Source organism: Dendronephthya gigantea, unplaced genomic scaffold, assembly GCF_004324835.1.
Source record: "Dendronephthya gigantea isolate DGI-Jeju-01 unplaced genomic scaffold, DenGig_1.0 000214F, whole genome shotgun sequence".
Classification (NCBI taxonomy): domain Eukaryota; kingdom Metazoa; phylum Cnidaria; class Anthozoa; order Malacalcyonacea; family Nephtheidae; genus Dendronephthya; species Dendronephthya gigantea.
Genome location: NW_021163224.1, coordinates 123579 through 140000, shown reverse-complemented (window position 1 = coordinate 140000; position 16422 = coordinate 123579). Strand labels below are relative to the sequence as shown.

General features: G+C 35.2%; 1 protein-coding gene and 1 long non-coding RNA gene across 2 annotated transcripts in view; both read left to right on the top strand.

Moving 5' to 3' along the window:
* The window catches only part of LOC114539717, a 1181-nt gene extending 489 nt beyond the window's left edge, over positions 1 to 692 (top strand). Inside the window, exons 2-3 of the long non-coding RNA XR_003688914.1 lie at positions 1 to 31; positions 613 to 692. The exon at positions 1 to 31 is cut by the window's left edge and continues 27 nt beyond it. This is a non-coding gene — a long non-coding RNA (uncharacterized LOC114539717). The remainder of the gene's footprint in view (positions 32 to 612) is intronic.
* Positions 693 to 12206: 11514 nt separating this feature from the next.
* On the top strand, positions 12207 to 13242 carry LOC114539708 (uncharacterized protein K02A2.6-like). The gene is made up of 2 exons (XM_028560323.1): positions 12207 to 12777; positions 12890 to 13242. The coding sequence occupies exons 1-2, from the start codon at positions 12207 to 12209 to the stop codon at positions 13240 to 13242; spliced, it is 924 nt and encodes a 307-aa protein (XP_028416124.1).
* The last annotated feature ends 3180 nt before the right edge of the window (positions 13243 to 16422 follow it).

Sequence of the window (16422 nt, the reverse complement as noted above, 5' to 3'; positions counted from 1 at the left end):
CAGGTGCAGGCAAGGAGCACTGCAAGAAAAGGTAACAGATGTAAGGCAGGCATGTAATATAATAATAATTGGCTCATCTAGACGTAACAGTGAGAATCAAACCTGCGACCTTCGGAATACTAGCCCAATGCTCCCCCAACTGAGCCATGTGGCTAGGTCGGCTCAAGTGTGTTCGGAACTGAGTCACAATCTAATAATCATGTTTTTCTCTTTGAATGTGATGTTTGCAATGTTACTTTGAGTGTGTATATCCACAAGCTTGAAAAATATGCCTGCCCACGGTGGGAATCAAACCTACGACCTTGGGAATATACTTGGGCCGACCTGACAGCGTGGGTCAGTTGGCAGAGCATTAAGCTAATATTCCGAAAGTCGTAGGTTCGATTCCCACCGTGGCTAGGCATATTTTCAAGCTTGCCTGGTGTGGATACACACTCGATCAGAGTAACATCACAAACATCACAACAGGAAGTTGGTCAATTTTCTATCAAATTAATTGATCAACTTCAGGGAAGGAATGGTGCAATATTTTATCAACACTTCTACTTCTTGCATCGACAATAAAGATGCGCAACTGAAGTAAAAAATGTAAAACATTATCTTGCATTATAGAGAAAACAATCACTCGGACAATAGTATGTTTAGCTGACAAATATGCAAATAATGTTCCTTCCTCACTCTTAAAGCTTCAGAATAATGGGCTAGGAGAAAAAAGAGTTGCATTTCCTGTATCTGCTAAATCAGACGGTGTGAGAAAAGTGTTACACAAGTGAGTGTTTGAGAGCAATTTTAACCATTTCTTATTGACTGATTTACACATGTAATATGTCGTAAGCATAGCTTGTAACTTTTGTACTTCACAGAGTGTATCCTTTACTGGCTGATTGTGGGGGGTTTGAGCTGCTTTTGACAAAGCCAAAGTCGAGAACGGATTTACAGGTTGTGCGATGTAGAAGTTGCTCTACAGAAGAACTGAGATGCTTGGGTACTGGGCGGATTTATGTGCGACCAATACAAAAGAGTTTGGTTGTTAATCAAGAAGAGGATGAATTGGAAGAATATGAAGAATGCTTATTCTATGATAAACTTTTTTAATTTGTGAAATCCGACAGCATATAGCATCATGTACAGTAAGTAAATCTAATTTTACTAATACTTTAGCTCACAGCATGTTCACATTTGTTCAAAAAATGTTTATACGATGAGTTAACTACATGTACATATGTATTATATTAGGCGATTGATCTTTTTCTCAGGCTAGTGTAAATCCTGTAGATGAGGAGGATAGCCCGCCATCAGAAGAAAGCCTTGATATTATTGGCATAGGGTAAGTATACTTTGAGAACCGGGAATGTTTCAAATAATGAAAGTGAAAAGTCTGTAAAACTCTTAAGTTTAGAGATTGAAAACTTAAGTATTGCAAATCTATAGTTTTCTTCCCAGTGTGTTTTGCTTCACGAACAGACAGTACATACTTTTGTCTTTCCTCAAAGTTTCCAATACAGCTTTCAGCTGGCCAAATATCCCTAATTCCTTGAATGACAAAGCTGTAGTGGCAAGTGGCGGCTTTGAGGCTAAGCTTCACCACCAAAATGTTATTGATAGTAGATTTTCTTATCAAGTAACACAAGTTCCAATGAACCAGCTATTGTTGCCGACAATCCCCAGATGCCAGTCATCCAAATTACTGTCGATGATGCACACAATGGAAACAACAATGAAAATCTTGACGGAAATGACTCTGACAATAACCGTGAAAGTGGCACTAACATACCAGAATACACAAACAACGAAATTTATTCAGGCCATCGTAACAGGTACTGTATCGTGACATGTAGTTACCATAACGGATTAATGGGAATTTGGGTCAGAAAAATGTTCTCGAAACGGATCCAGTCTACAGTAGTTCCCTTGAAAGGGGTTATCTTCAATTTTGGCAATTTTGCACTGGTAGACTTTGCTTCTCTTTCTAGCTCCATACGCTTCTCAGTAATTTCCAACTCAGCTTGCAGTTTTTTTCCCATAATATCCGTTCACGTTCTTGTCTCTCCGTGACTGCTTCCTCCTCTAGTTGTTGTCTAGCTTCCCACTTTCGCCGTTCAGATTCTTCTTGGATGTGTCGCTCTCTTGACTCTAAAAAGTCAGAAAGTTTCTGCTTGTCCAGCAATAATTCTGCATAATCCGCTTTTATATCCCTCTTCCACTGACGAACAGTTCTAGGTGAAATACCACTGTCGATCTTGAATTCTTCTAGCTGTGAAATAAGCTCCAAAAGCTTGCTCATAATCTTAGATGTTTGTTTAACCGTTGTTTTTATTTCCTCAACATCATTCGTTCGAATCAATTCGTCTGTCCCTTCCAAATAGTATTTTAGCTTCGAAATTTCCTTTTGTATCAAAGTTTCTGTAGGCTCGGTGTCTCCTAAACTCTCAACTTGTTCGTTGCTTTCGTCTCCCATCATGTCTGTTATGATTACTCACAATAGCATCGCCGAATTCAAGATAATACAATAAACAAATATGGATGCCCAAATATCGCAAAAATATACGCACTTCGTTGTTGTTTTCCTTCGTAATTATCCTAGTCACGGCACCAAATGTACCGACCCATAATTCGGCACACACTCACATAAATTAAAAATAAATATTTAATATGGAAAAAGTAAAAATAAAATACAAAATTCACTTAAACTCTCTTGTAAACGTTTTCGTTTGTCTCTCCTCATGTTATGTGTTCGCTCTCTTCCTCCCCCCCAGTCCTGTCAATCATCCCACCTGCGAATAGGCAGGATCCTAAATTCAGGACACCTAAGCGGTTTCATGAAACACTTATGATCTTTTTCATATGTTTTACACTTAACGCAAAATGATTTCACGCAACTGTGATAATAAAATTTACACCTATTCTTTTGATTTAAAAAAAAAAGCGTGGGACAATTTTAAAACAAGTATCACAAAAGAAAAAAGTAATTGCATGGTGTTAATTTGACATTTTTCTTTGTGGACTCCAAAATTTTATTAAAAAGATGTGCCTTTAAACACTTTTGATTGTTAAAGATTAAATTACATTTACTGCATTTAATGTTGTTGCATGTTTTTACGCATTTTGTTGGCAATGAATAACACTTTCTACACAATAATGTGGGGTTGCAAATATGATTGTATTGAAATTCAAAACGTGAAAATCGTTTCATACAACTAAAACATGAATATTGATTATTGCAGAAAATTTGTGAATTTTTAATAATATCTTAATGACTATTATTCAACCATAGAATAATAACATCATTTGTTATGCATAAAATGTTACCATTTCATCAACCCTTGTGTCAAAAATAATCTGATTAAAATACTTATTGGAGTAAACAACAAGCAGGCCTGGAGCTACGGGGGGGTTTGGGGGGGTGTCACACCCCCCCAGAAAGTTTATTCCTAGGTTTAGTCGGTAAAATTGCTATTTTATAGACCGATCCAATATAAACTTGACAAAGTTTCATCCAGAGTGTAGTCGGTACAAGTCCGTCGATCAGTCGGTTAAGATGACCTTACACCCCCCTGTAAAATATCCTGAGGACGGCCCTGACAACAAGATCAACATTTTCCTGTTTTAGGTAATTTTCATGGACTGACTCATAATTTGATCCTGAAACTTTCCCAACGGGAAAGTTAATTTTTTCGTAAGTATTTTCTTCCGTAAAAACATTAATCAACATTCTACCATTTTTTTTTGAAAATCGAACCATCTGAATTGTCTTTCTCCTTACCCAGAGACGTGCAAGTTTTTTATTTTCTATTATTTTTAGTTTTTTTTCCGTTTAGCTTTTACATGTTCCGGTGAAAATATCGAAATCAATGTTGTTCACCCTTCTGCAACTGCATTACCTCCACTTTGCATTATATTTGAAAACATATCCAAGAAAAATTGCAATGACAATTCACTCAATTTCACAACAGGTGTTAAAAACGGGTATGAAGGCGCATTTAAAAAAACAAAACATCATAGTTGTTATCACTTGTGCTGTTTAAACGTGTGACACTCAAAAGCGCTTCAAAAAGTTCTTTTAAACTATCAATAAAATCAAAGATACTCATGTCTTGAATTCTGGGTACATTAAATACATACATTGTTTTACTTTTAAATTTTTCATAATTTTTTTCTTTTTTCATGAATTTGCTCCAACGAGAATGACGTATTATCATTCGCTTGTAAAATTTCACGATGTTTAGATAAAGCACTTACTAATCTTCTCACATCATCTTCAGATAAATCATTCATAATTTTTCATCAATTGTACGGACGAAACAAAACAGCAGCAATTTGGAAAATTAATTTTTTCTTTTTCTTGAGTTTCTCTGTCCTCTTCAGTCACTCCATCAGGAATATCTAAATGTAATTTTTTAATAAATTTAGCTAGTTTTTATAAATTTAGTTAATTCCAGATTTTTTTATTATCCACTTTTATGCATGCACCTATTTCAGCATTAGGCAAATGATCAACCACTACACAATTGCATTTTAATGTCAAAAAAGGATCTTTTGCCTTAAACACACACTTCCCATATCTCATTAACGTGGATATTATCCCTACAAATTAAGTATACTTTATACAAGGAGATAAGTATACAACGTTCGATGTCGAAGACAATGATGAGACAATGATGAGACAATTTGAATATCACCTTTTGTATTCTTTTATATTACTGATTTTTACAAAAGAGATGATAATGTAGTAAATTTTACTCCTGAAATTCTAAAAAATAGATACAAGGTGATGCAATTAAAAACTCCAAATATTAGCAGCAATGTTAAAAGCAAAAATGAAAATATGATAAAATTTACAGAAAATCATTTTGACAATTGTTTCAGAATTAAAATTTATTTACTAAAAAATTAAGAGAAAAATGGCTGTAACAAAAAAAGATTAAAATCCAAAATGTCAAATGCAAAAAAAATGCAACAAAGAACAGCGATAATCTCCAAAATAATCTCCGAATGAAAAAATCTAGTATTGCAGATGCTGCAAATGGTTAACTAACTTTTAAAAAACAGATCAACAAAAATATGTTTATTGCAAAATATAGAGGGAAAAAAGAAACAGAAGAAACATTGACATGATATATGGAAAAAACAGAACAGCACTGTGCATGATTTGCAATTGGGAATAAAGCAAAAAGCAAATGCATTGATGCATACAAAACAACACATCACGCACCATGTTATGTGAACGACAAAAAAAAAGTGGAAAATTAATTATTAATTATTATTACCATTAATTCAATCATCACAGGAGATTTGAAATTGTATTAAACCAGAAAAATTCCAAGCAATACGGAATTATTTACCTCCTATGGACGTAATTACTGGCCTGGAATAATTTACGATGAAATATAAATCAAAGGGAAGGAAAAAAATACACAATATTATCTTAGCAAAACGGAAACTCACAAATCACTTAAGAAAAAAGCTGGGAAAAAGGTTTAATCCTACTTTGTGAGATTGAATAAAACTATACAAAAGAAAACAAAAAATGCCACAATAAAATCACCGTTTATTACACAGAAAGGAGGAGGGAAAAAAATAAAATAGAATAATAAATTATCCAAAAAACAAAAAATTGCCAATCTGTGTCTTTAAGATTGCCATAAACCTTGCCTTCAGAAAATAACCTTCTGAAAATGACTTGCTTGAAAATAACATGTCTGAAAATGTGAGAAATAGCATTTTTACCATTAAGAAATAACATGACTGAAAATGCAAGGAATAGCGTTTTAGAGACCCTAGTAATAAAAATTTACTAATGAAATTTAAAAGTTCGTCGGGGGCATGCCCCCGAGCCCCTCTTTGTCTCATGCCTTCATTGTTCGTATCGCCCCCCTCCCCCACCCAAAAAAAGGATCGTAATTTAATTTCTTTCATTTGCAATTGTTTCCCCTTTACCTTCAGGCAACTTTGCTTTGAAGATATCACCCTTTGATTGAAATAAGTCTGAATTTTTTTCCACTTAATAGAGAAATATACCATTCAATAATTGTTTTTGCAACACCGCCTTTATTAATAACTGAAATAATGTCATCATTCATACTATTATTTCCATCATCAAAATGCATGAAAATTGATTTTAAGCGATCGTAATGATCAGTATGACTTGCCATTATAAAAAATGAAAGGATATTTCACAATCATCCTTTTATAGTACATAGAAAAGAATTATTCATCATTAATATTATCAAAAAATGTCCCCTTCATTTCAATGCATTCTGCTTTTAAAACTTTATAAAGTTTTTCACCCCATCGTTTTTGTTCTTTTGTATCATTATCTAAATGAGAGAGCGAGCAAAACCATTCCTCGTCATTCTCATCAACCCTCATAAGTTCCCAATTAATAAACAAGGATAATTTTTCAAATTCCACTTCAGCATGTTGATAAAGTTTTATTGCAATCGTTCGTGCCAGTTTATAATTTGCCATAAAAAATATAAAGAACTCATCTGAACTTGCCATGACAAAAAATGTTGGGCAAATGAAGAAATAAAAAACAAGATTTCATTTAAATATATATTTTTGAAAAAAATTCCAATTCTAATCTTTCCAACACCATTTTCAATCTTACATTTCTTTTAAAGTCACAGTATTCCATGATTAATTGTTTTAAAATTTTACAATGTCTCTTTAATCTAAAATTAGAGTGTGTACCAACTTTACAATGATTAAAAACATTACAATACATTGAAAAGCAATGCCAATTAAACATATAACAATTAATTTCACTTTTATCCCAATTTCAAACAACTTTGAAAAAACGCGATACATTTGATTCATATCACAATAATATTCTTTAACAGATAAAATACAAATGAAATTTATTTTCTCATATGAATAAAGAATCCAAACATCTGAACACAAAAAAGCAATCAACATCATTCCACCCACATACATAATTTGTAAAAATCTAATTCACTGTAATTAAGAATTCTATATTCATAAACCACTTCTCTAACCCACAACCCATTTCTGAAAGCATTTATTGTGCCCCATCTACGTTGATCTAAATTCAATTTCTCAGTAATATCTTGTATTATAGATTGTAAAACTAAGTATTCTAAATTAAATTAAATTAAATTGTTTTACCTCGTTTCTCCAGAACACCTGACTTGCTAATTCACGAAGTGATGGAATCATAAAAATTATTTTGCAGATGACAAAGATAACCAACTCAATCACTCGTCTTTCCAACCACAATGGCAATGACTTTGTAAACATTGATCACAACTGATTGCGTGAAAATAGTCCTCGTAGAATTTCCACCAATTATCTTTATATACAAAGGAGTCTTGCTCATTTCTTCAACTCTATGCTCCCCATCTTTCATGTTATTACACAAATGACCATATATCTATTTTCATAATGAAAAAATATGAAAGGGAAAAAACATAACGCATTTTTTAAATTTTTTATGACTGCAAACAAAAACAACCTGAAACTCTTCATAATTTTCAATTTTATTTATCATAAATTCAAAATTTTATATCAAGAGCGCCGTTTTCGTTGAATTATTTTGAACTTTTTCCTTGTTTATCACATTTTTTAAAATCAAAATACTGTACATTTTGGTAAATACGAGTTCACAGTCTTGTTCAAGATCAATAATAGTGGTCAATAATTATGAGATACTTCATGCTATTTCTCTGTTTAACAACCCCACGCAAGCTCCACGCAAGTTAACTACATGATTAGTTAATCATCCGACTAACTATGTTTTGTGCAATGCAGTTAAGTCGTGTAGTTAACTAATCATAGTTAAGGATTTAACTTCAGTGATTAGCGCTAATCATAGTTAAAGTTAACTAGGTTTTTATGCAACCGGCCCCGGGGTGACAAACATAATAAGTATGACAAATCATATCACGAACAGAAAAGATGCTGATCTCAGCATAAAGATACCTTTAACTAATTCTTCACCCATCAATATCTACAATATGTGTCACTCTTTAAAATTTCTTCTTTCCTTTCATTAATGTCTTTAAGTTGAACTACTGAATATTTATTAATATGTTCACAAAAATTCATTGTTTACCCTATCATTTAATACTCGAGCGTATCATAACCTTTCAGGATGACATGTTCCTGCCTCTGCACCCACAAGTACCATACTCAAAATGTCTTCCATTAATCTGCTTTATTTTGAAGCAAACAAAAAGAAAATCATTTTCATTTTTTTCTGATTTATATCTTTACAATTTTTACATTTTAAAGTTTTCTTAGCGGCAACATGTAAATGACAAATCCAACATTGTCTGCGTAATTTCATAATTGCAAGGGTAATCTTTGTGAGACCTTACGATAAAAAAGTTCCCCATCCAATAAGCAACTAATACTTGTTTCCAAAGCTAAATACCCCGAATTTCCAAATCTTTCTTTCCACATTAAATATACTCTATGAAATCTTTCATTAATGCAGAAATAATAATTTCGAAGATAAAATCCATCCTTATAGGTAAAGTGATTGTTCCATTGATGTTTAATAAACAATTGGTACAAATATGTAAAAGAATTAATTTGAATTTTATCACAAAAAAACTAACTCCACCGTAAAGGGAAAATAACGAAAATATATATGTAAAGCCAAATGGGAGAATACAATAATATTTTTTTTAAACTTCAAACATTGATCATTCTCATACTCAAACAATTTTACAACTTTGTTAAATTCATGCAATCCCATTCTAAAACCTTCAAAACGAGAATCAATATCTTTTTTAATTCAATGTTCTTGTTGTGCGAATAATACATGTATATGAATAACTAATAGGTAGTAACGCATGATTACATAGGTGTTAAAATATATGCAAATTGTTGTATAAAAGTCTAGACAATATATTACAAATTCATTGTGACTACACACTTTCTCGAGTATGTTTAATCTTATAATATTGGCGACGAGGATTAAAACGAACTAGAATTGATTTTGTAAACGAAAAGGCCGGCAATGCCGCCGAAAAAAGCGTTAAGAGTTGAAGAGTTTGTGCCGACTGATGATATTTTAGAAACGTCGACTAAATGGAAATCATGGCGACGAAAGATTGAAGTACAAATGGAATACTTTGGTATTGAAGACCCGAAAGATATGAGAATGTGCTTACTCGTACATGGGGGTGATCAAATTATGTCTATAGATAAAAATTCGGTAGAGACTGGAAGCAAAGAAGGCGATGAATACACGAATTTAATAGACAAAATTGAGAAAATATTTATACCAAAGAAATCACGACTTCACGCACGATTTCGTTTTAATAAAGCGAGATTAGAAGAAGGCCAAACTATTGCACAATATGAGATTGAATTAAGACGGTTGGCAAAAGAATGCGAATTCCACGGATATGAAAATGAAATGATATTAGATCATATCATTCTGACATGTGGCGATGAGAAGCTACAAGACGAGGCGCTTTCAAAAGACTGGGATTTAAAAGAGTTGATGAAGCAAGCCATGATGAAACAAGATGTTAAAGCTCAAACTGATGAAATTAAGTCCGGGGCTAATAAAGAGTCGAACGATTTCATACGAACTGTAAATAAAGATAAAGTACCAGGAGGGAAAACACCTAAATCAAAAATATATTCATTTAAGAACGATGAAAACCCAAAGTTGAAGAATGATCGGTATCGAAGAAACACAAGACCAGAGTTTACAGCGGGCAGATCAAAATGCCAGAGGTGTGGTTACGATGTGTCCCATATCAAGTGTCCAGCGATTGGCAAGGTCTGTAATTTATGTAAAAAATTAAATCACTTTAGTTCGTGTTGCCGAACGAAGAGATAGACCAGAAGTATAAGAGATCTGATAACCAGTATAAAATGATGAAAGGTATCAAGAAAGACGACTCCGAATCGTCAGAATCCGAACATTCATCTTCAGAATCCGACATTGATATCCAAGGCGCTCGAAAGAAGTTAAACGTTAGAAAAATAAAATCGGGAAAGGATGCTAGCAACATTTTTTTTCCTGTTACAATCTGTGGAGTAGAACTTGAAATAGACCCTGATACGGGTGCAGATGTTGACCTAATATCTAAGGACGATTTCAAGAGAATTTATAACGAGTGTCCCGAAGTTGCGGAATTGATCACCGTTCCTAAAGAAGCAATTCGTGCGTTGGGTGGTACCGAGCTAGGAATAATTTGTGTGCTAAAAGGTGCCACATTGTCAAACAAGACGGTGAAGAATCTAACAAGAGATTTGTATGTGATAGAAAACGGGATTCATACTCATCCTCTGTTGTCGGAGAAAACATTACTCGACCTAGGAATGATACGATATAGTGCTGATGGTGCATTTGCAGAGAAACGGGTATTGAAAACTTCAGGGATGGATGGAACAAATGATGTGGAATGTAACAAACCTAAAGAGGAAAACAAGGGTATAGCAGCAATGGAGAAAATTCTGTCCACACATAAGAAGCTATTTGAAGGTATCGGGAAATTCAAAGATCCATACAGTCATGAAACCAGAGATAGAGTCGGTTATACAACCACCTAGAGTGATTCCTCATCATTTGAGAGACAGAACGAAAGAGAAGCTCGAGTACTTCGTGCAAGAAGGTATTATGAGTTGGACGGAGCCAGGTGAGCCAATTACATTTGCAAGCCCTCTGGTAATCACGCCAAAGTCAAGTGATCCCAATGCTGACGTCAGAATAACTGCTGATTTTCGACTGGCGAACAAAGGTGCCTCGAGGACAAGAATTGTTCCCGGCGTCAAAGTAGAAGATCTGTCAGTGATATTCGCAGGCTGTAAAGTGTTTTCAAAGATTGACATGAATAATGGATACCATCAGTTCGCAATCGACGAGGAAAGTAAGAAGTACCTGGTCGTATCAACACCGTGGGGAAATCTCAAACACAACACTTTGGCTCAGGGATGGATTACAAGCCAAGACGAGTTTGATAGACGTATCAGTGAAATTCTCGCAGGAATCCCTCGAGTTAAGAACAATCGTGATGATTGCCTCATTGGAGGATTTGATTGGGCGGATCATAACAGAAACCTGAACATGGTTTTGACCAGATTGCAGTCATATGGTTTGACTATGAATAAAGCGAAGTGTGAGTTCGGGAAGACGGAGATAGAATTTTATGGTCAACGGTTCACAGGAGACGGTTTGAAACCATCTGTAGAGAAGACGAGAGCTCTCAAAGACTGTGGAGAACCCAAAACAAAGGAGGGAGTTAGAAGTTTCTTACAAATGGTGGGCTATATGGCACGATACATTCCGAATTTTTCTCAGATAGCACAACCGTTGAGGGAGCTGACGAAAGCCCAAGTTGAGTTCAAGTGGGGTGAGAAGGAAAGGGAAGCTTTTGAAAAGTTAAAAGAAAGCGTAACAGAAGAAACATCTCTAGCATACTTCGTTCCGAATCAGCCAATAAGAGTGTATGTCGACGCAGGGAAGAAAAGTGAAGGAGCCAGCAATGCCCCTGGTGGTCTATGTGCGATATTAACGCAGCAAGATTCAGCGGGAGCGTGGAAAATTTGCCATGTCGCAAACAGAAGTTTGACGGATGTAGAAACACGATATGGGCAGACTGAATTGGAAGCAGTGGCAATCAAATGGGCATGTTGTGATGCACTCCAGCAGTACTTAGTCGGAGCCCCGAGGTTTGAAATATTCACTGATTGTAAACCACTAGAATATTTGTTCAACAATCCGAAGTCACGAGCCCCAATTAGAATCGAAAGACAAATCTTAGCTATCCAAGGACTGGATTATATCGTGAGATACGAGAAAGGGAAACTTAACATCGCAGACTATGGTTCTCGCCATGTTACTAAGAAGCAATCAGATCATGACATTAGAGTTGTTCAGTCTTTTGAGGAAGAAGTTGATGCATTCCTATTCGAACCTGATTCCGAAAGTGATCACATTATCCTGACGAGAGCAAGCGAGGATAAGAACTATCAGTGTTTGAGGAACGTCATAGAAAACGATTTGTGGAAGTTATATAAGAATGATCCAGTTATATCTAAATATGTCGGTGTTTCCTCAGAATTATCGGTAGTGAGAGGACTTGTGTTTTATAAAAAATGTTGGTGCCGCCATTTGTGATGCAGAAAGCATTTGTTGACGAAGCACATAGAATCGGACACTCCGGGAGAAACGTACTGTAGATCTATTGAGAGAGAGAGTATGGTTTCCAGGGATGACAAAGATGGCGAAAGACGTTGTTAAGAGTTGCCTGAGTTGTCAGAGTACTTTTGATAGAACATACGATGAGCCGTTACGTCCAACGCCATTACCACCGAATGTCTGGCACACAATATCAGTCGATTTTAAAGGTCCATTAAAGGATGGGAAATATATATTGGTCGCGTATGATCTCTATAGTCGGTATCCAATCGTGGGATATTGCAAATCAACTTCGTTTAAAAATGTCAAGCCAATTTTAGACTCAATGTTCGCTACTTTCGGACAAGTACATACTGTTAAGACTGACAATGGACCACCGTTCCAAGGACACGAATTTCGTGAGTATGCGAAGAAAAAAGGATTCAGTCATCACAGAGTCACTCCCAGACACCCACGAGCGAATGGAGAATGCGAGAGGTTTATGCGTAACCTAAACAAAGCGGTACGTATAGCGGAGAGAGAAAATGTCGATTATCAAGATAGGATCACTGGCATGCTGGAAGCTTACAGAGCAACGCCACATCCCTCTACATCAAAGAGTCCATACCAGTTAATGTTTGGTCGGAAAATGAATCTGAGTTTCTTTCCAATTCGTAAGAGAAGAATGAGAGATATGCATATCAGAAATCATCATCGCAAGTATAAAGAGAAGGCGAAGAAGTATCATGATAGGAAAAAATGTGAAAAGATCCCATGTCAAATTAGGAGACAAAGTGCTTATGAAAGATCGTAGGACCGATCGCCTAAAACCCGAAGTTGGTACGGTAGTTTGCATTAATGATTACGCCGTAACCGTGCGATTTCAAAATGGAAAAACGTTCAAGAGAAACAAATCGCATCTAAAAGTGATTAACGAAGCCGTGACCCCGAGTTATCAAGAAAAATCGAAAGAGAACGTGAAAAATATTGACGAGAAGCAGTCAAAAAGAATTGAAGATTATTACTCGGAAAGTGATACAGATGAAGAAAATAATGAAACGACGAACCAAACCCAAAGGACAAGATACGGAAGAGAAGTTAGAAAACCAGAAAGACTTGGAGAATGGACCTACTATTGAGAGAAAACCCACATTTGATTGGAAGGGTATCATAGAAAACATAGCATTATTATAATAGAGAGATTAACATGAACATTGATAGTTAGGATATAGGATATAGATTAAGAATTTGATATAGAACTCTTTAAAGTGAAAATTTAAAAAAAAATAATTTTGTAGGTAGTTTACGGACTAAAAAAAAGAAGGGGAGAAGTGTTGTGCGAATAATACATGTATATGAATAACTAATAGGTAGTAACGCATGATTACATAGGTGTTAAAATATATGCAAATTGTTGTATAAAAGTCTAGACAATATATTACGAATTCATTGTGACTACACACTTTCTCGAGTATGTTTAATCTTATAATAGTTCTTCAACAGACGTTTAAAACTCAATTCGGAAATCACGATCTGGAATTTCACAAAACGAAATAAGCTCTTCACCCTCACGTAAAAATGGAAAGGGAATCCCACTTCGAGAAAAAAAAAGCAGAATCTAAATTGCCATAATATATATTAGGTGTTTTCACAAGGTAATAACTGGAAGAAGAGTAATCAAAACTGCAAATGTCATATGATGTTTCTGCTCCACAATTATTCTGCCACAGAATATTTCGTAATTTTTTTAAGAAAAGGGGTGCGACTTATCATTTTATAAGAAAAAAATCCAAAATTTTTCTTCATTTGCAACATGGCACATTCTACTGCACAACCAACAATAGACCTTTTTCATAATGAAGTCAAACGCGGAAAGTCTGATGTTACGCGAAGTTTGATTGGCTCGATAGTTTTGTGGAGCCAATCAAATTTCGCGTAACATCAGACTTTCCGCGTTTGATGTCATTATAAGAAAGGTCTATTGGGAACATCGACCCTTTGAAATTATGGAACAAATTTATGGTATATACCAAAAGTAAAATTAAAGAATCGCAAGAAATTTGCCTAGCGTCAACTCAACGTCCGCAAGAACAACACAAGAAATTCAATATCAGCAACAATTCAAGCATTTATCCTTTCTAAACTCACCAATTTCACTTCCTTCCTCATCTCCTCTCCTTTCAAACCACACACTTTTATCACCACAAACAATAACACCCCTACTTACCTCAAAATTCACCAGCTCGAAATCCAACCCAAAATCAAGTGATTGTGATGGACCCAACACCAACGGAGAGATCAATTATGGCACAATTCACTGCAATTCAATCCAATCTTCTCTCACGAGTATTCCATAGTGAGGGAAGCGGCAAAAACATTGTCGTGATGAAACAATCTATAGAAAAGTATTTGGATGAAAATAATAGTAAAAATAATAATAATAATTGATGACGATTGGCAGTGTTGGCTGGACCTATTTAACGCAGCCGTCGACCAACATGTTCCCAAAGTCAAAATTAGAGACATCAATAGTCCACCTTGGATTGATGGTGAAGTGTTACATCTAATTCACAAAAAAGATGCTGCTTGAAGAAAGGCTTTGGCTAGTAATGGTGGAACTCAATCAACTGCGAATCCTGCGTGGGAGAAGTATCGCAATCTACGACGCAAAGTCAAGGCTATGATTGACAAGAAACATAGAGACTACGTTGAAGCTGTCTCTCATTCAGTGAACACCAACTCGAAGCGTTTCTGGTCGTACATTAAGGCAAGAACCAAATCAGGATCAATCCCGAACATAGTCACCCATAACAGTGTTAAATACTCAACGAATGAAGCAGAAGCTGAGGCGTTCAATAACTTTTTCTTCACCTCCTTTACTCAACCTGATGCACATACCAGTGGTTCAATTCCAACGCAAAACAATTCGTTCGAATTCTCGTTAAGTGAGATTATGATATCGCCAATTGAAGTAGCAGCCTTGTTACGTAAACTTGATGTTTCAAAAGCCTTATATTATCGTATATATGTTTTGAGACTGAAGGCATCACCTGTAGAGCCGCAATGTTAACATCTGAGCCCCTTCGCTATATGAATATTACAAGACTAATGACTGGAATCCTTCAGAAGTTGGTTTTCCTTATAAAAGAGGCCTTTGCAATATATAGTGCATCCACATAACTGAGCAATGTTATTTTGGCTTTTTGCGTGAAGGACGTGCACTTGGTGTTGTACTTGATGCAAAACATATTTTTGCCCAGTGAATTATCATGCACAATGAGTTTGAATTCTTACTACTCTCTGATATTTAAGAATCCGCACGACTTGCGTTGGATTAGAGACCTTTAGTTTGACGCTTACGGCCAACACCAAACTGCTAACAAAGTTGGTGTTTTAACTCCACTATCTTTAAGTGTGCGGCAATTTTGCTAAATTACAAACATTCTACATAAAACTGCGATGGTTCAGCAGTAATGTAAGAAAGCAATAGACTTTCTGATGTATTTAGAAAAGCAGCAAATTCAACTTTGCCGTATATGTTTCAACTTTGCCATAGATGTTTCACATTCGCTGTATTATAAAATCTAATGCTTGAACAGCTGAGAGTGTATGCAGTCAAACAAAAGGTCTCTATTGCGACACTAGCTTAGCAAATGTTTCCAAGACTTACAAATTACCTTTTGGAGGCGTTTCAAAATGCTATGAGTGAACTGTACGGCAGTAGTTGAAAAGCATTTTTAACTGCTGGTGTAGCATCTTGTCCTGGTGGTATTTCTTTTCCATCTTGTGTGAATCCCCAAAGACCACCTCCATTAACACAAGTTTGACATTGTATTTCCACGATTGGTAGTTTTTACCGTTCAATTTTTCAGTTTTTGTAATTTCTGCCATGTTTAAATTTCGCAATTAACAAGTTTGATTTCTTCCTTTGATAAACAAAAATATCTTCGACTCATAGGACAAATATGACTTCAAATATTCACTTCCATGTCCTGGGACCATAACCTGTTTGATATTGTCTTCTTTTGTTTGTAACATATGTTTTAATAAGTATTAATAAACAAATACATTTAACTTCCAATATTAATCTCAATCATGTCCGCCAGTTCATCTGAACAACTGAATAATGGTCAACCAATTTATTGCCTGAACATATAAACACAACATTGATTAATAATGGTAATTGCACTGAGAGGAGTGCAATTTGGTGTGAAATCAAACATGTGATTTGTAATCACATGTTTGATTTCAAACATGTGATTTGTAATCACATGTTTGATTTCGCACCAATATTGCACAACACGAATTTCCACTTTATT

Coding starts and splice junctions, on each gene's coding strand:
- LOC114539708 (XM_028560323.1), top strand. CDS start 12,207: ATGGCGAAAGACGTTGTTAAGAGTTGCCTGAGTTGTCAGAGTACTTTT. Junction 12,778..12,889: donor TCTGAGTTTCTTTCCAATTC/GTAAGAGAAGAA, acceptor ATGTCAAATTAG/GAGACAAAGTGCTTATGAAA.